The 19,496-nt window shown below is 40.8% G+C and overlaps 1 protein-coding gene across 4 annotated transcripts in view; it reads right to left on the reverse strand.

The window, feature by feature from the left end:
• LOC111959525 (ganglioside-induced differentiation-associated protein 2-like) overlaps positions 1-19,496 on the reverse strand; it is a 55,557-nt gene that overhangs the window by 28,838 nt on the left and 7,223 nt on the right. For 3 of the 4 annotated variants that reach the window (XM_023981139.3, XM_070437536.1, XM_023981137.3), the window contains exons 2-12: positions 16,438-16,577; positions 15,849-16,002; positions 14,770-14,858; positions 14,283-14,359; positions 13,695-13,854; positions 11,271-11,421; positions 11,065-11,141; positions 10,521-10,597; positions 10,260-10,399; positions 5,937-5,991; positions 4,985-5,128 (exon numbers count right to left, since the gene is read on the reverse strand). In XM_023981139.3, coding sequence (XP_023836907.1) covers positions 4,985-5,128; positions 5,937-5,991; positions 10,260-10,399; positions 10,521-10,597; positions 11,065-11,141; positions 11,271-11,421; positions 13,695-13,854; positions 14,283-14,359; positions 14,770-14,858; positions 15,849-16,002; positions 16,438-16,453 — 1,140 coding nt within the window. In that variant the 5' untranslated portion in view covers positions 16,454-16,577. Of the gene's footprint in view, positions 1-1,364; positions 2,746-4,984; positions 5,129-5,936; positions 5,992-10,259; positions 10,400-10,520; positions 10,598-11,064; positions 11,142-11,270; positions 11,422-13,694; positions 13,855-14,282; positions 14,360-14,769; positions 14,859-15,848; positions 16,003-16,437; positions 16,578-19,496 lie in introns of those variants that run through there. The other variant, XM_023981138.3, reaches the window with a different exon arrangement.

Raw genomic sequence — 19,496 nt, forward strand, 5'->3', positions numbered from 1 at the left:
TCATTCTCACTACCATTCTCCAGACAGAAGATATCTTCCTTCACTGTCAAAATCCATCCTTCTGCCCCATCCATCCTCTCTTGTATCGCATCAACTTTTTCCTTTAGCTCGGAAGTTGTTTTTATCGTGTGTTTATCCATGTCTTGGTGTGGGGGGGATTCGGGAGGACTTGCTGTTTGTTTGCTAGCCGATGTGGCCTTCTGTGAAGTTTAGTGTGTATTGACATTCCAATAACGCCACCTTAGCGAGATGTTTCAAAATGTGAATTATCTTTATATTAATATATTGACTTGCAGTACAGTTTAAGACAAAAATGAAAGTGTGTGCCGTTAAATTTCAGTATTTACATGCGGTTATTAGGAGCTCTCTAATGTGCTGCCTTCTTTTTTGGCAGTCCCACGTGAGTCCTGCCTCCATCATTTTTAAATGGAAGAAGTTTGGAACCACCAAGACTCTTCCTAGAGCTGGCTGCCCGGCAAAATTGAGCACTCGGGGAAGAAGGGCCTTGGTAAGGAAGGTGACCAATAACCAGATGGTCACTCTGACAGAGCTCCAGAGTTCCTCTGTGGAGATGGGGGAATCATCCAGAAGGACAACCATCTCTGCAGCACTCTACCAACCAGATGGAAGCCACTCCTCAGTAAAAATCACATGGCCTCCCGCTTAGAGTTAGCCAAAAGGCACCTAAAAGACTCAGACCATGAGAAAATGATTCTCTAGTCTGATGAAACCAATATTGAACGCTTTGGCCTGAATGCCAAGCGTCACGTCTTGAGGAAACCTTGCACCATCCCTACGGTGAAGCATGGGTGGCAGCATCATGCTGTGGTGATATTTTTCAGCTGCAGGGACTGGGAGACTAGTCAGGATCGAGGGAAAGATGAAAGGAGCAAAGTACAGAGAGATCCTTGATGAAAACCTGCTCCAGAGCGCTCAGGACATTAGACTGGAAGGTGAACCTTCGACCCAACAGGACAACAACCTTAAGCACAGTCAAGACAACGCACGAGTGGCTTCGGGACAAGCCTCTGAATGTCCTTGAGTGGCCCAGCCAGAGCCCGGACTTGAACCTGTTCGAACATCTCTGGAGAGACCTGAAAATAGATGTGCAGAGATGCTCCCCATCCAACCTAGCAGAGAAGAATGAAAGAAACTCCCCAAATACAGGTGTGCCAAGCTTGTAGCGTCATACACAAGAAACTCAAGGCTGAAATCGCTGCCAAAGTACTGAGTAAAGGGTCTGAATACTTATGTAAATGTAATATTTTAGTAAAATAATATATATATATATATATATATATATATATATATATATATATATATATATATATATATATATATACATACACACACATTTTCTCAAATTTATATAAACCAATTTTTGTTTCGTCATTATTGGGTATTGTGTGTAGATTAGTGAGGGAAAACAAATATTTAATCCATTTTAGAATAAGACTAATGTAACAAAATGTGGAGTCAAGGGGTTTGAATACTTTCTGAATGTATATGCCATATTAATTAATAAGGCTGATGGAACAGATCAGAATGTTAAGCTTAAAATGTTGCTAAACTACTATTTCTTCACATTTTAGGCATAGCAATGTACACATAGCAGTAGGCTTACGCATGAATGTTCCAAAATTCAATTGCGGGAAAACACCATTCTAAAATACGCACCGCACATGCGAGCGGTTTCATGGCCAGAGATGGAAATATCGGTTAGAAATTTTTGAAAGAAGGGGGATTTAAAGATGCAACAACTATCATGGGTTGCTAATATGACTAGGATAATGCCTTTGGCTGCTAGACAATGAAAGTTTAAAGAAAACCAATAGAACGCATATGAGTAATTCTAAAAAATAATATTGCTACTTTGAAGCAAGGTAATGCCTCATAATATGAAGTAAAATGTCCAGGTGTCAAACAATGAAGCAACAGGAAAAATACAAAAACCTTAAACCTTCTCTATTAAAATGTTAACTAGCTACAAAGTAGACTATGCCTATCTGCCAGAATATTATGATAATTAGCATAAATCCAATGGCCATTTCTTTTCCAAACTCCATCTCATGTACAACAGAAATACTGCTAACCAAACAGTGCTACGTGCCTGCACACATCGAGTTAAAAGGCAACTACACTCAAATCAACATTAGATTTTTTCCAAGACCTCAAATTTAGTCTCCTGATGTGGTTCAAGCATTGTTACGGCATTAGAACATACAATTGTGTTGTATTTACGTTTTTAAAAAAGTGACTTTAAGAGCGAAATCTGAAACCTTTAAATTTCTGACTCAGTTGATAGTCTCATTTATCGGTTTCAATATTAGGCCTAATATTAGCCTACTTGCCCAGTACAGCTTGGGTTGGCCTGACTGTGAAAGACCAATATGGAATTTATGATTTTAGGTCATTCAGAGTGTATAAGTCACCGTTTCTCATAGAATTTTTCACATAGGGCACCTTTCCTTCACTGGGCGGCCCGTTTTAGAAATGTTTTAGCATAATTAGAGTATACCCACTTCTCCAGGCACCACTATACCAGCGTATAAGCTTACAAATGAACCAACTCCACAAACTAACGAGTCACCCAGAGCCAGTAAGGAGTCATTGCATCATTTCCCCTCTCTCTGCTTCATCTCAATACAAGATCAAAAAAATATATATTAAAAGAGCAATTGTGTAACGCTCATTCCTTTTCAGTTCTGCTTTTCCTTTCCATCCGATTTAGGGTGATAACTCCAGCTGACAAATTTAGTTAAGTAGAACACACAGACCTGCGTAAGTATACTAAACAGGCATATCAAGTGTTTACATCAGTGGAGGTATTTTAGCAACTGTGACCAGTAATTTTGAAATAACCCAGAATAAATAACTAAAATAAATATGCACTATGCAGAAATCGCTTCACCATTTCCTGGTTGCTAAAATGTTAATAGTTTGCCGAATTTCAGTTTATGTGACAAACAAGCAAGTATAGTGTAGAGAACCATCTAAACCGCTGTGAAATGTACAGTACCAGTCAAAAGTTTGGACACACCTACTCATTCAACGGTTTTTCTTTATTTTTACTATTTTCTACATTGTAGAATAATAGTGAAGACATCAAAATTATGAAAGAACACATATGGAATCACGTAGTAACCAAATAACTGTTAAACATAAAAATATATTGTATATTTAAGATTCTTCAAAGTAGCCACCCTTTGCTTTGTGGTCAGCTCTGCACACACTTTGGTAAAAGACCAAGTCCATATTATGGCAAGAACAGCTCAAATAAGCAAAGAGAAATGACAGTCCATCATTACTTTAAGGCATGAAGGTCAGTCAATCCGGAAAATTTCAAGAACTTTGAAAGCTTCTTCAAGTGCAGTCGGAAAAACCATCAACCGCAATGATGAAACTGGCTCTCATGAGGACCGCCACAGGAAGGAAGAACCAGAGTTACCTCTGCTGCAGAGAATAAGTTCATTAGTTAACTGCACCTCAGATTGCAGCCCAAATAAATGTTTCACAGAATTCAAGTAACAGACACATCTCAACATGAACTGTTCAGAGGAGACTGCGTGAAATCAGGCCTTCATGGTTGAATTGCTGCAAAGAAACCACTACTAAAGGACACCAATAATAAGAAGAGACTTGCTTGGGCCAAGAAACATGAGCAATGGACATTAGACTGGTGGAAATCAGTCCTTTGGTCTGATGAGTTCAAATGTGAGATTTTTGGTTCCAACCGCCGTGTCTTTGTGAGACGCAGAGTAGGTGAACGGATGATCTCCGCATGTGTGGTTCCCACCGTGAAGCATGGAGGTGTGAAGGTGTGGGGGTGCTTTGCTGGTGATACTGTCTGTGATTTACTTAGAATAAGGCACACTGAACCAGCATGGCTATCACAGCATTCTGCAGTGATACGCCATCCCATCTGGTTTGCGCTTAGTGGGACCATCATTTGTTTTTCAACAGAACAATGATCCAACACACCTCCAGGCTGTGTAAGGACTATTTGACCAAGAAGGAGAGTGATGAGTGCTGCATCAGATGCCCTGGCCTCCACAATTACCAGACCTCAACCCAGTTGAGATGGTTTGGACTGCAGAGTGAAGGAAAAGCAGCCAACAAGTGCTCAGCAAGACTGTTGCAATTGCTCAGCAAGACTCCTTCAAGACTGTTGGAAAAGCATTCCAGGTGAAGCTGGTTGAGAGAATGCCAAGAGTGTGCAAAGCTGTCAAAGGGTGGCTATTTGAAGAATCTCAAATATATTTTGATTTCTTTAACACTTTTATGGTTACTACATGATTCCATGTGTTATTTCATAGTTTTGATGTCTTCACTATTATTCTACAATGTAGAAAATAGTAAAAAATATAGAAAAACCATTGAATGAGTAGGTGTCCAAACTTTTGACTGGTACTGTATTTTCCAAAACAAAAAATGTTGTATTTTCAGCTGGTGTACAATACCGAAAGTAGATGAAGAAAAAATGAAACATAAAACATGGGAAGCATAGAAACAGCGCACAAAGAACAGATCTACTGCTTCTTAGACTTGCTTTCAATGAGAATGACAGATCTATAAGTCACATTTCTATGTGAAATGGGTTGGGTTGCACAAAAAGTGACATATTGCAGTTTTAACATTCAACCACATTACAATTCCGGTTTCATTTCCAGTGATGGATCACCCATTTTATCAAATGTCTTGGGTTTACTCAAAAGTATTTGCTGAACAGTCAGCTGGTTATTTTTCTTTTTGCAGACAATTCGGTCCTTTGAACAAACCAACAAAAATAGTCTGAAGATAAGGTACATGTTACATTTTAAAGTCGTAACACACACAAAGTGCAACACTTAGAATCTGATACAATGTGGGAATATACCCACAACTCAATGCATGAGAGTGTGTGTGTGTGTGTGTGTAGCCCTGCAGATGTAGGTCAGCAAGATTGGTAAACTAGACAGAGAGAATGGTGTGTGTAGGCCCTCACCCGTGCATCGTACTCCAGGACAAAGGGAGGGATGTCTATCTGTTCAGGCAGGATACAGGTGAACAGCTGCTGGAGGGTCTCTACATGATGGACCTTCTGCTTCATCCCTGACACACTGAACGTAGTGAAGAACCAGGTGGACACCTGACACATAAGGGAAATTAACATGATAAGATTAGATACATTGAGAAAAACTGGTGAAAATGGGGGGGGGGGTTTACAATTGGACCTGCCCTGAAGGTTCAATTGTAATACTTGTTCATGACACAGATGTGTTTTGGCTGAAGCCTTCTACTGTATTTAAGTGGTAATCTATTGAGACAAATTTACTTCTCCCTAAAATCCACTTATTAGGTTTGATTTAATAAGGCCAATAGACTTCACTCTCCTCTTTAGTACGCATGTGTGTGCTTTGCTTCCCATTCCAAACCATTTTAACCCATTCATTCTAATGACCCCAGCACAATGCCTGGCCCGTCTCTCATACACACCTCAGAGTCAAGTTACCTCGTTCATGGAGTTCATGGATCCTTTAAATTGACCAATTAGTATATTGCTAAACTGTGAGCCTTCTCCCATCTAAAGGGCTGATTCAACTCAGTAACTATGCAGATGAGACCAGAAATTGAAGCTTGAACAGGGTAATGTGTCAGGGAGGCTCACAGCCAAAATAAGTCTTGGTGAAACTGCAGAACAGCAGTGGGGTGGTGTGTGTGCGTGTGAAAAGAGCCCTGCTGATCTTGGTCAGAAAAGAGGGCATAAAACAGTCAATTCAGAAAGTAAACCAAATTCCAAGTACAAATTTTCCTAATTGAAAATCATTTTTATTTCAGTGTACCTGAATTCACCCCAACCCTGGTATATACTGTACATATCCTAATAATGCCTAGTAGTTGAAATACACCTAACAAGTTTTTGGGAAGCAGTAAAACAGGGGTACTGTTGACTTTACCTTGGAGCGAAAAGAGGGGTGTACAAAGTAGAAAGCACTCAAGTTATTCTTAAACCTGGAATACAAAACAAAGCAAAAGCCATTTACTGACATGTCACTATTGGCTAGCATGTTAAATAGTTATAATTATTATAATGATTTATTATTGCCCAAAAGAGCCATATCAAAAATATGCCTGGAAAGAAGACTTAAGCACAAGCATAGAAATTGCACACATAGAACAGATCTACTGCTTCTTAGACTTGCTAGCAATGAGAATAACAGATCTATAAGTTACATTTCTATGTGAAATTGGTTGGGTCGCCCAAAGTTACACATTGCAGCTTTAACATTAAACTACATAGCAATTACAGTTTCATTTCCAGTGATGGATCACCCATTTTAACTGCCATCAAGTTCTTCAAGCGGCTTAGGTTTACTCAAAAGTATTTCCAGAACAGTTTGCTGGTTATTTTTCTTTTTGCAGACAATTGGGTTCTTTGAACAAACCAAAGAGAGATTTTTTACAAAACGACCAAATGCTCCAATTGTTGCAGTGTCCTCAGGCCAAGGAACTGTCAAAAGAACACAAACTAGGAAAAAAATAAAAATCACCCAAGGCCATCCAACAGCATGCACACACACACAACCCTCTACCCTTTCCCATGCCTCTCTGACATGGACATGCAACATCAATAGGCTACACCTGCCTATGTAACTAACATGCAATTACATGGTTTTAGTCCCCAAATGTGGAACCAACCCATCATCTTTCAGAGGTAGACAGTAACCACCCATAGCCAGTACAGGCTTAAGGCGTCTGCCTGCTTCCCAGCCGAAACAATTTGGAAGAGTTTGTGCATATATTATGACAACATTTTGTGACGTTTTGGACTTCAGTAAGGCTGTTTGGGCACACGTCATTTTTTCTCGAGGGAAGCCGAAGTCAGTGCCACTTTGTCAGTGCCTGGTCAACAGTACAGATTCTTCAATAAAGTCTTGTCATTCAATGTAAGATGATTTTTTTTGCATGCAAACGAGTTAGAGGAATACTGCACCAAAAATCTTAGATGTAAAATTGTGTGACTAAGACCTCCTCGGCTAAAACGTAGCAGTTTCTCGTTTTTCAAGCGAAGGTCTTTTAAGGGAGTATGCGAGCACACTCGTTCGGTTCATCCGAACTGAAGCATGCTGACACTTTTACAGGACACTTGGGAAAAAACAGCCCAAACAAATGACCATTTAACCATTGTTTCATCGGTGTTCTGAGAGACCTAACAGAGTGGAGTAGAGCCTTGTTTGGGCCAGTCCTCAAGGAACAAAATCTGTCTCTTTGGTGGAACAGCCTCTCACTCCCTCATCTCCCCAGCCAGACAGGATCATGAGTCTCTCTCTTCTTGGTCTAGGCCTAGGGGAAGAATAGTAGTGCCAAAATGGACCTCTGCTCCAAGAGCCAACGCTAAAGAGCTATAGGTAAGATGATTCCTAATGTAGCAGGTCCATTTATTGGTCTAGAACAGAGATGGGCAGCTGGCTCGATCAATTTCCAAAAAGGAACTCAGTCGGGGTCTCAACTTACTGTTGAGAGTTAGAATAGTAATTTTGAAATTTGGTTGTGCATAAGCAGTTTTTCCTCTTATGTCAGTCACTGACAGTCACTCAATTATCCCATGTCAGCTAACATTTTTTAGATTGGTAAATTAGTCTAGCCAACAATTTAAACTTGTAGTAATCATAGTCGAATTACCGACCGGGGGAACCCCATTGATTTGGTTCTCACTCAGATATATTAAAAATGGCAAACATTTCTCTCCGCTGTCAAGAGTGAGGCAGCTAAAATGTTTTGCTCTCAAGGTGGGGGCCCCTCAACAAAATTTCACTTAGGGCCCCAAAAAGGCTAGGGCCGTCTCTGACTGTATGTGTGGGTATGGATGTGGGTACGCAGCCCTCCACCCTCATCAAAGTTTCCCATCCCTGGTCTAGAGCAGCAGTGCTGGTGACTCGGGAGTGCAGGTGTACAGTGCAGACATGGAGGACCACACAGTTTCTCTTATGGGGGACATAACTTGCTCATCACAACTATTGGGAAAATAAGTCAGCAGTGCCAAGAGTTATCAAACATGTTCTTCTGGTTGTAAGCTGGTTTATTTGGATGATGGACCTACTACCCCATCAGCATACTGTTTACTGGTGGAAACTCAGTTTATCTACTACACTGAACAAAAATATAAGCACCATTACACAGGTGCACCTTGTGTTGGGGACAATAAAAGGTCACTACAATTTGCACAATGCTACAGATGTCAAGTTTAGGGCGCGTGCACCAATCCACCAATTCTCTGGCAACAGCTCTGATCTCTACCATAAGCCGCCTCCAACGTTGTTTTAGAGAATTTGGCAGTACATCCAACCGGCCTCACAACCGCACACCACGCATATGGCGTCGTGTGGGCGAGTGGTTTGCTGATGTCAACGTTGTGAATAGAGTGCCCTATGGTGGCGTTGGGCCATAAGCTACGGACAACGAACACAATTGCATTTTATTGATGGCAATTTCAATGCACAGAGATACCGAGACAAGATCCTGAGGCCCATTGTCATGCCATTCATCCGCCGCCATCACCTCATGTTTCAGCATTATAATGCACAGCCCCATGTCGCAAGGATCTGGAAGCTGAAAATGTCCCAGTTCTTCCATGGCCTGCATACTCACCAGACATGTTACCCATTGAGCATGTTTGAGATGCTCTGGATCGACGTGTAGAACAGCGTGTTCCAGTTCACGCCAATATCCAGCAACTTCGCACAGCCATTGAAGAGGAGTGGGACAACATTCCGCAGGCCACAATCAACAGCAGGGGATCTGGTGTTTTGCGGGTACTATTTAATGAAGCTGCCAGTTGAGGACTTGTGAGGCGTCTGTTTCTCAAACTAGACAGTCTAATGTACTTGTCCTCTAGCTCAGTTGTGTACGGGGGCCTCCCACTCCTCTTTCTATTCCAGTTAGAGCCAGATTAAAAAAAAAAAAAAAAAAAAAGATACGGTCGGTTGTAGAATCTCTCAATGACTACAACAACTAGCTTCAAAGACTATAATCTCACATTGTTCACGAAAGAGGAAGTTGTGTAGTACGACCACTGCTGAGAAGTTGGAGTACTGTGGGTGGTGCTGCCTTATCTATGGCTGTGGGGTTGAGGTGAGAAGGCTTCTGGTTTTCATTTGCAGGTTGTGGTTTTCAGCTCTAGTGCAGTGTAAATGTGTCAGTAGACAGGGGGGAAAGTATTTAGTAGTTGACCTCGTCTTAGACTGTAATAGACGTACTAAAGCAGAGGGTACGCATGGTTATGGTGTATAGTGTTGACATTGGCACTGCTAAGTTAAAATGTATGGTGCTGTGACATCTTGAAACAGAAGAGGGGAGATTAGAAGTCACGTAGAACCTGATGCCATTTTCTTCAATTGCACATGAAATTCATTCATGGCCGATTGTTGTCAGCAACAAGCTGTTTGATCAGTGAAGTTTGTAGAGTTGGCCAGAAATGCAAATGTTTTCGTAATGTTAGTGTCTTTGATTTGGGCTGTGTCACCGCCAATATATAATTTTCTGGGAACCATCTCAGAGCGTTGGGAAGCCATTCCATAACAGACTCCAGGTTTCCAAAACGTATGTGTACCCAAAAGCTATCCCGTTTCAGTTCTCGGAAAGTGAGCAATGTCTCCTTGGTCTCATGGTAGCTTGAACAATATGTTTAGATCAAATAAAATGTTATATGTCACATGGGCTGAATACAACACCTTACAGTGAAGTGAAATGCTTACTTACAAGCCCTTAACCAACAACGCAGTTAAGAAAATATTTACTAAATAAACTAAAGTAAAAAAGTAACACAATAACGAGGCTATATACAGGGGGTACCGGTATCGAGTCAATGTGCAGCGGTACAGGTTAGTCGACGTAATTTGTACATGTAGGTAGGGGTAAAGTGACTATGCATAGATAATAAACAGCGAGTAGCAGCAGTGTAAAAACAAAGGGGGGTCAATGCAAATAGATGCTATACAAAAAGGTGATAAACCAGAACTGGTCAGTGAAAATCAACTATTACTGGAGGATAAGCCAACTGTACGCTCTAAAGAACAAACTACAGCTGATAGTTCATAGGGGTTAAAGACCCCAGAACAATTTCACGGTAAATCCCCATTCACAGGGAGAACGGTTTCATCTTACGCATTCAGATTTGATTCACTTGTCGTATCTGGTAACCAACAGTCTGTAATTGTCTCTAGACTTCAGTTCTCTCTCTCTCTTCACTAAATCAGTCAAATATGTGGTGTGCGTCTTACTTGGTGTCTACAATCTCATGAAGCTTCTTAAGGAATTCAGAGTCCAGATGGTTGTGTTCTCCGGTCAGAGTGTGAAAGTAAACCATCACATACTCCTTCACTGTGATGTGGTCCATGACATGGATGAAGTACAGCAGGGCCTGTAGTGGAGTAATACACACATGGTGGAGAGGTCAAGGCTTGTTCACAGAGCAACAATATTGATTTATTTTCTATTGTGCAACTAAAACGGTGATGTTGCCTCCAAATGAAGCCTGGTACCTTTTCCATGTCGATTAGGGTGACAGGAATATTTCTGCCCACAAGAACCATCACTGTCCTGCCACACATGTCAACACCTGTGGAAACACACACACACACACACACACACACACACACACACACACACACACACACACACACACACACACACACACACACACACACACACACCACTAAAAGATAAGCCCAGCAGCCCGCCAGTGTTACTACACTGCCTCCTAGAGGAGACATGGAACAATTACACTCAGTGAAAAAGAAGGGTGTCATGAGCCTCACTATATTATATCTATGGCTGAAAAATAAGTATAAAAAGCGATCCAAAGAACTAAATTAATGAGTTTGAGGAAAGGGAAAGTAAGAGAAAGAGGGGGAGCAAGAGAAGGAGTGAAAGAATGTTGTCATGGCAGGACATCTGAGGCTGTTTCATTACTGGCCATTTTTTATCCTGAGAAAGATAAATTATAAAACTGATTATTTCACCCCCAGATGCTGTGTTCAATGAGCTGGAAAAAGGATTTCACATACAGACACACACTGAACTCACCAGTTTGATATAAGGCTTTCAGTGCTGCTATGTCAGACAAGTCCTCTGCTCTGGCTCGACATAACCAGCGGTTATAACTGCAACGATAGGAGAGGTTATAATACATTACGGAAACACTGTACTGGCTCAGGGTGTACTGTAAATCTTGGTAAAACTACGGTATAGGATGCATGGTAGGGATGTAGTGTACAAGTTGGGTAACACACTTTCTCTGGTGCTGTTTCTGCATGGTTGCATCAGACAGCTGGCCCTGCAGGATTAGTTTGCGCTGTTTGTCCACGTCTCCCTCCATCCGGGAAAAAGCATGAGTCCCCACCTGGCCCAGGTCTGAGTCTAGAGTCTCCGCCTCAGAGTCAACTACACAGCACACACACAGATACAACAATCTATGAAAATGACTTTCAACTCTAAAAGAAAATACACTCTCCCTAATTGTTATATCAACAAATATCATATCTTTAAACCATTGCTGTGAAAAGTCTGTGTGTTTATTCCAGTGTTTGTTGTCGTTGGGCCTGACTCACACCTCTAGGTCTGGAGTTTTTAATCTAGGGCTGAGTCATCCAAGGAGAGGCAATATTAAGACATAAAAGCATACACATGGCTAATGTGAGTAACTAAATATAATTTACCAGTCCAGTATATTCATATACATCAACACATCTAGACAAAACTAAAACACAACCTTACGGGACGGGAAACCTTTTCAACACAAATATCTGAACACAAGAGGGAGGTCATCCTGCATTCCTTTATTGAAGACATACAGGTAACTGCCAAAATGAAGGAAACACCAACATAAAGTGTCTTAACAGGGCATTGGTCCACCACGAGACAGAACAGCTTCAATGCACATTGGCATAGATTCTACAAGCGTCTGGAACTATATTAGAGGGATGTGACACCATTTTCCCATGAGATATTCCATCATTTGGTGTTTTGTTGATGGTGGTGGAAAACGCAGTCTCAAGCGCTGCTCCAGAATCTCCCATAAGTGTTCAATTTGGTTGACATCTGGTGACCGAGATGGCCATGGCATATGGTTTACATCGTTTTCATGCTCATCAAACCATTCAGTGACTACTCATGCCCTGTGTATAGGGGCATTGTCATCCTATGGAGGCATAGCCATGGTAGCCAAAATAATGGCCTGCCCAGCATTTTCATACCCTAAATATGATGGGGTGTTAATTGCTCCAGAACCACACCTGTGTGGAAGCACCTGCTTTCAATATACTTTGTATCCCTCATTTACTCAAGTGTTTTCATTATTTTTCCAGTTACCTGTACATCCTCCTCTCTGCCATCAGAGCACCTGTCAGGGCAGCGCTCAGTGGAAAAGATGAACCAACGGAAAGACATGTTTAATTTAACAATTAGGCTCCTAATGCCTTCCACACTGATGTAAGATCCATCACTCTGCCTGTCTGTGTGTAGTGTGTGTGTGTGTTCCACCACTGGCCGAGGGTATGACTGAGATGTTCCACTAACTCGACTATGAAAAATCATCCTGCATTCTTCTCCCATGTCCACTGAGTGTGTCTCCATGGATACAAATGACCTGGTTTTAAACCAGGCAGTACTGGCCAGGACTGTGCTGTTCAGACTCCAGGAAATACATCTGCTGCTTAGAGATGAAGAACTGCTGGTGGCGGCAGGTCTATTATCACCATGTATTCATACAATGCATCACCTACATGGAATGGAGGTTGTTCAGGGCCTAAAATGAACACCCGCCAAATGTGGCTAGATTTTGCAATTGGCGGGTAAGATGTTTACTTCACCAGCCACGTTGGCAGGTGGTCAGGGCTCCACAGTGAGAGCATTTCACTTGCATTTGCAAATAAAAATAGAGTTAGAAGTCAAGCATGAGCACATTTAAAACAAAAAACAAAAAAATTCTACAGTAGCTGTTTTTGAAGTGTTTGTCTTTTTGTTTCATAGATGGTACCTAATCACACAAAGACCTATGAATCCTATTATATATAACCTACCTCGCGCAATGTGCATAAACACTGCCTGGCTAGGGAGCTGTGCGCACTGTGATTGAAGTGAAGATTCATTTTTTCAAAAGTCTACTAAAGTGAGCGTTTTTTCCTTGTGTTTCTTAGCTATTTACAATGTTTTGTTCACAAGCTAGATTGTTTTTTAATGTTTGAGTATAGTAGCATGTCTTCGCTGAAGCAGTCAGATTCTCATATGTCAAAGTCACACTGTCACTGACGACTCCAGCCGCTCCAAGTGCCGTCACCTCCTGCCCTTAAAAAGGGCAGCTGAACATTTGGCTCATCTATTTTGGTTAAAAGATTTGGGTCACATTTTTGGGGAAAAATGTTGCAATATACCAGATCACTTCTTGCTAGTAATACATATATTGCTTTAGAAACATTACAAAGCATGCTCATCTGTTTTTTTGTTTATGGTGTAATTATGTCGGGACAAATATTTTGTCTGGTAAAAAATATAATTGTCTGGTAGTTTTTTTTTATCTACCTGCCACAGTGGCTGGTGGATCAAAAAGTTTGTTTCAGGCCCTGATGTTGTTGCTATGGTAACCATATTGAAACCACTATGCACTACAGCTCAGAGATGAGTCACATCTAGGGGGGTTGTGGGAAATGTAGTCTTACCTTCCAGACAGCCTGGTTTCTCGGCGATGCGGATCTGTCTCTCTGGGACTACAGGCTCGCCTTCTGAGTTCCCGATGTCAGCCGGGATTAGGGGCAGGCTGGCACGCTCCTCTTCCTCAGAACGAGGGTAGTAGAGAAGCAGCAGTTTCCTGTATGTGGGCTGAGACACACACAAAACTATGTTAACCACACAGATATTAGATGCCACACACTCACACATGCTTTCTAACACAAAAACCTTCACACACATCCTCAGTTTCTAATCACTATGTGCATTTTCCCTCTTATTGGTGAAATACACTGTCATTTTGTGTGTTAGCCATCTTAGACATGAATAATTACCTCAAACTGAAACATTCATGTTATATTTGAAATATTTAATGTTCCCTATGAAAAACAAATTAGTGAGTAATCACAAAAAAACATGGAAACTTTGCCTTCGAAACACAGCTTAAATATTTCATGCTCCAAACATTCCCCTTAAGTTGAATTTCACACCAAGCCAGTGCAGTTATGTGCATGTAAACCTAAGGATGTGTACACATCACAGGAACTCGTGACCATGCAGAAGAGAAAAGAAGAACACACCTCATCCATGTCTGTCACGGCGAACACCACTGTCTCTATGCTCTCTCCATATTTCTCCAGAAACCTGCGGACCGTTCCTGCAAACACACACAGTTATACACACCGTAACAGACAACAGATATGCTAGTTGATGTGTAGTGAGCATTCTGGCAGAAAATGGTTGCTTTGTATCACCCAAGTGGGTGCTAAACATTGGTGGTGGGATAGGTGAGTTTCCCCCTTACAATGTAAAGCGCTTTGAGCACCTACTGTATTTGTAAAGGTGCTATATAACTGCAATAAATCATTATTATTGCACACACCTTCATATGTTTCACATAGGTCAGAGGTCATGGATGAGTTATTGAACATCATGCCAGTGTGAATAGTTGACAGCCACAAGTTAACTACATGAAATTGTGACAGTGTACTATACGCTAATGTATAAGAGATCATTAACTTAGTGAATGTATGCTGTGCATGCGAGTGTGTGCTGTGCGTGTCTTACTGAGGGCAATGTGTGTGGCGTCCTCCAGTGGGTATCCTCTCTTAGTTGTGCTGACCACACAGACGGCCACAGACGCCATAGCCTGCTCTCTGCAGAGACACACAAACAGCTCAAACATACCAACAGTAGCCACACCACAAACCCCATTCAATTGACAGTGCAGTACACACCACAAACAGAGTAAAGTGGTATATGTACATATTACCTCACCTGTACCCCTGCACATTGACTCGGTACTGGTACCCCCTGTATATAGCTGTGTTATGTTATTGTGTGTAACTTGTGTGTAAAAAAAAAATAATAATATCAAATATTTTCTTACTTAAAAAAAAAAATGCATTGATGGTTAAGTAAGCATTTCACCTGCTGTATTCAGTGCGTGACAAAAAAGTGATTTGTGAAACATGGTGACTGAGATGGCCATGGCATATGGTTTACATCGTTTTCATGCTCATCAAACCATTCAGTGACTACTTAGGCCCTGTGTATAGAGGCATGAGGCTGTAAGGGAGCACCTCACGCTACACACACACCTGTGTGGTATTGTGGGGAGAGAACACTTCTCTCGTATGTAAACAAGCTGTGATCTAATCAACATGCCTGCCGTCCAAGTCACACCTAGCGGACTGCAGTTAGCCAAATGGACATGAGGTGGAGCAGGCCTCTTCGAACAATGTGTTGTACTTATCAGTCAAACTGATGTGGACAAATGAATTAAAGCTGCAATATGTAACTATTTGGGTGACCAGAACAAATTCACATAGAAAAGTGTATTATAGACCCGTCATTCTCATTGAAAGCAAGTCTAAGAAGCCGTAGATCTGTTCAATGTGCACTATTCTATTCTACGCTTCCATGTTTCGTTTTTGCATCTTACTTTTGGTTTTGTACACCAGCTTCAAACAGCTGAAAATACAATATTTTTGGTTATGGAAAATATATTGCACAGTAGTTTAGATGGTACAATGATTCTCTACACTATACTTGCTTGTTTTGTAACAAACTGAAATTAGGCAAACTATTTCTGCAACCAGGAAATGGCAGAACGATTTCTGCATAGTGCATCTTTAATGTCTTACTTGGCGAGCTGCATGACGTTCCTATAGCAGTTGTACAGAGAGTTCTCAGCAGCCGTCCTGTACTTGGTTTTGTACTTGGGGCCCACCGTGTGGATGATAAAGCGCGCCGCCAGGTTAAAGCCTTTGGTCATCTTTGCCTCGCCTGTCCGACATCCTGTGGATAAACACATACATACCGGTAATACAAGAGCATATCAAGATCCCACAATGAACACACAAAGAGAACATTCTTCACCTTCAACACAGCCTTGAAGGGGATTTACATAGCAACAAGACCCAATGGACACAAACCAACACTTTTTCCTTTTCTAAAATATGCATTTGTATAAAAACCTGTCTGTAATGTGTTTGCCTTCACAGTGCTCACATTATGTTAACACATGACATTCACTTTCCCAGCTTAACACAAGGTCATGATCAGTAGAGACAAACCAACAGAAGTTTTAATTGGACAACAAAAATAAGCATTCTGATTGATCAAGTTGAGATAGTGTTTTGAAACGAATGCGTTACTTTCTCATGTTTCGTGCCCACTGAGTGCAAACCAGGCATGTTGTCATTAACCTGATGAGTTAGTGGTGCCCCCTACCTTTCAGTTTTAGCATCTCGTCTCGAAGTTCAGGCCCAGCGTAAGTGTGGATGCTCTCTGAGATAGGGTTCTTGTCCGTCAGAGTCTCATTACTCGTGTTGACAATCGCTGTGCAGTTCAGCAGGGCAACATCGCCATTACTGAGAGATGACAGCAGAATGAAAGAGGGTCAGATGTCTTAACTCTGTATTGGCCATACTCAAATCTCCCTTTGACATCAAAAAGAAGAAGAAACTGTACTATGAAACAAAGATTAGTTATATAAACGATGAAAGCTTTGGATTACCTTCAATACAATTTTGGGCAAAAAGGCTAACTTTGATCCATATTCCCTCTGATATTGCCAACTACTTCAATTACTTTTTCATTGGCAAGATTGTTGATGGCATGTCATGCCTACAACAATAATAATCATCCCAAAAATAATCATATGTTTGGGCAAAAGAACACAGCATTAGCCATTGGAAAATGCATAGAAATTAAGAAGAAGATTGTGGGAGCTGTTTTGTTAGACTTAAGTGCAGCATTTGACATTATCGAAACTGCTGGAAAAACATACAGTACCAATCAAAAGTTTGGACACACTCATTCAAGGGTTTTTCTTTATTTTACTATTTTCATTGTAGAATTGTCGCACACCTCATGTAGCCAAGCCCATAGGTGTATATGTTTTGTTAAAGTGGCCAAATAACTTCTTAAAATTAAGCATATTAATCAGTTTTACAACGGGTGCAGAGCCTAACTGCCATACATAAGCAGCGAGTGAGTTTTAAGTTGGGGGAAGATCATTTTCACCAGAAAAATTCACCTTTATAATAAAAGCATTACATGCATAATCACATTTACAGTCACTTTTGAGAATGGTGTTTTCCCGCTAATTGAACATTCATGCTAATAAACTACTGCCATGTGAGCATTTCTGCGCTTATAATGCGAAGAAATAGCCTAATAGTTTATCAAAATGTTAAGCTAAACGTTCTGATCGGTTGTGTCAGCCTCATTTATTTATTTTTTGATGCTAGTGGTTGTATTAATTTGGGCTTCATCTCATCCCACAACATGTTTGGAATATTTCTTTCTAGATAGAATAGGACAACTTTTGTACTATGGGGGATAGTAGACCGACATATTCTAGTGCTTTTGCTGTTCGTTAGGCCTACTCATCTTGTTGGCTGACAAAGTGAAATTGGACAGTTCTTCCAATATCTTTAATATGCGCCTCGGAATTGGTTAAGGACGTGCGCAGTTGCGTCCCCGATATGTCGCTCTTCACTTGTAGCCTGTGAGAAAGACCCGATCATGTGACGGAGAGCCATGTGAGTGAGGTGCATCGGAGCATGCAGCTGGGAGAAGGGAATTTTAATGATTATATTCAGCCTAAGGGCACAACGGCCACTGGCTGCAAAATGCATGTTTTTTTTTTAGGTGGCATTACTACCACACAAAGGGGATGCCGCCAGGAAATTCGAGGCATTATGAAGTGCTTGTCAAATATTGTGGATGAGAAATTGATGAAGTGTGTACAGCCTGCACTCAACACAGAATGTGCACTCCCTCAAATCGTTTAGAGAAAATATCCTTACTATTTAGCTATGTTCAATTGTATTCTTCATACTAGAGGTCAACCGATAAATCAGGGCCGATTCCCAGTTTTCATAACAACCGGTAATCGGCATTTTTGGACACCGATTGTGGCCGATTACATTGCATTCCACAAGGAGACTGCGTGGCAGACTGACTACCTGTTACACGAGTGCAGCAAGAAGCCAAGGTAAGTTGCTAGCTAGCATTAAACTTATCTTATAAAAAAACATCAACTTAACATAATCACTAGTTAACTACACATGGTTGATGATATTACTAGTTTATCTAGCTTGTCCTGCGTTGCATATAATCGATGCGGTGCCTGTTAATTTATCATCGAATCACAGCCTACTTCGCCAAACGGGTGATGATTTAACAAGCGCATTCGCGAAAAATGCACTGTCGTTGCACCAATGTGTACCTAACCATAAACATCAATGCCTTTCTTTAAAATCAATACACAAGTATATATTTTAAACCTGCATATTTAGTTAATATTGCCTGCTAACATTAATTTATTTTAACTAGGGAAATTGTGTCACTTCTCTTGCGTTCCGTGCAAGCAGTCAGGATATATGCAGCAGTTTGGCCCGCCTGGCTCGTTTCGAACTGTGTGAAGACCATTTCTTCCTATCAAAGACCGTACGTAATTTGCCAGAATTGTACATAATTATGACATAACATTGAAGGTTGTGCAATGTAACAGCAATATTTAGAGTTAGGGATGCCACCCGTTAGATAAAATATGGAACGGTTCCATATTTCACTGAAAGAATAAACTTTCAGTGAAGGAGAGGGACTATACTGTTACACTGGCAATACTATAGTGCCTATAAGAACATCCAATAGTCAAAGGTATATGAAATACAAATGGTATAGAGAGAAATAGTCCTATAATAACTACAACCTAAAACTTCTTACCTGGGAATATTGAAGACTCATGTTAAAAGGAACCACCAGCTTTCATATGTTCTAATGTTCTGAGCAAGGAACTTAAACGTTAGCTTATAGCCATATAGCCATATGACATAGCCAGATCAGGGCTTAACATAAGGACAATAGCGTATGGTATTCTGTTCTTCTGAAATAGACTACATTTTCTTCATACCATGTTTCTTTATAACAAATAACAAATAAAAAACATGAGCTGGCGCACATCCAGAAAAATTATTTGGTGTGGAGGTGTTGACTAACGGCGAATAAACTAAAAAGATAAAGAGAGTTGCACACTCCATATATAAACTGGGTAAATAAATTACTGGGAGTTTATATATGGAGTGTCGGACTCTGTCTAAAATAAATAATGGATTTATTGTGAAAGTGTAGGCTATATTACACTTTTTAAAATGTAGATGTTCCAAAGGGCTGCATCAATGGCTTGTAGGCTATGCGTGGAAGCCAGGAGATGCTAAATGTGTTTATGCTAACTAACGGTCAATTACCATGAGACCGGCAGTTATTTGCTTGAAAATCAC

The sequence above is a fragment of the Salvelinus sp. IW2-2015 genome, linkage group LG36, assembly GCF_002910315.2.
Source record: "Salvelinus sp. IW2-2015 linkage group LG36, ASM291031v2, whole genome shotgun sequence".
Lineage (NCBI taxonomy): Eukaryota > Metazoa > Chordata > Actinopteri > Salmoniformes > Salmonidae > Salvelinus > Salvelinus sp. IW2-2015.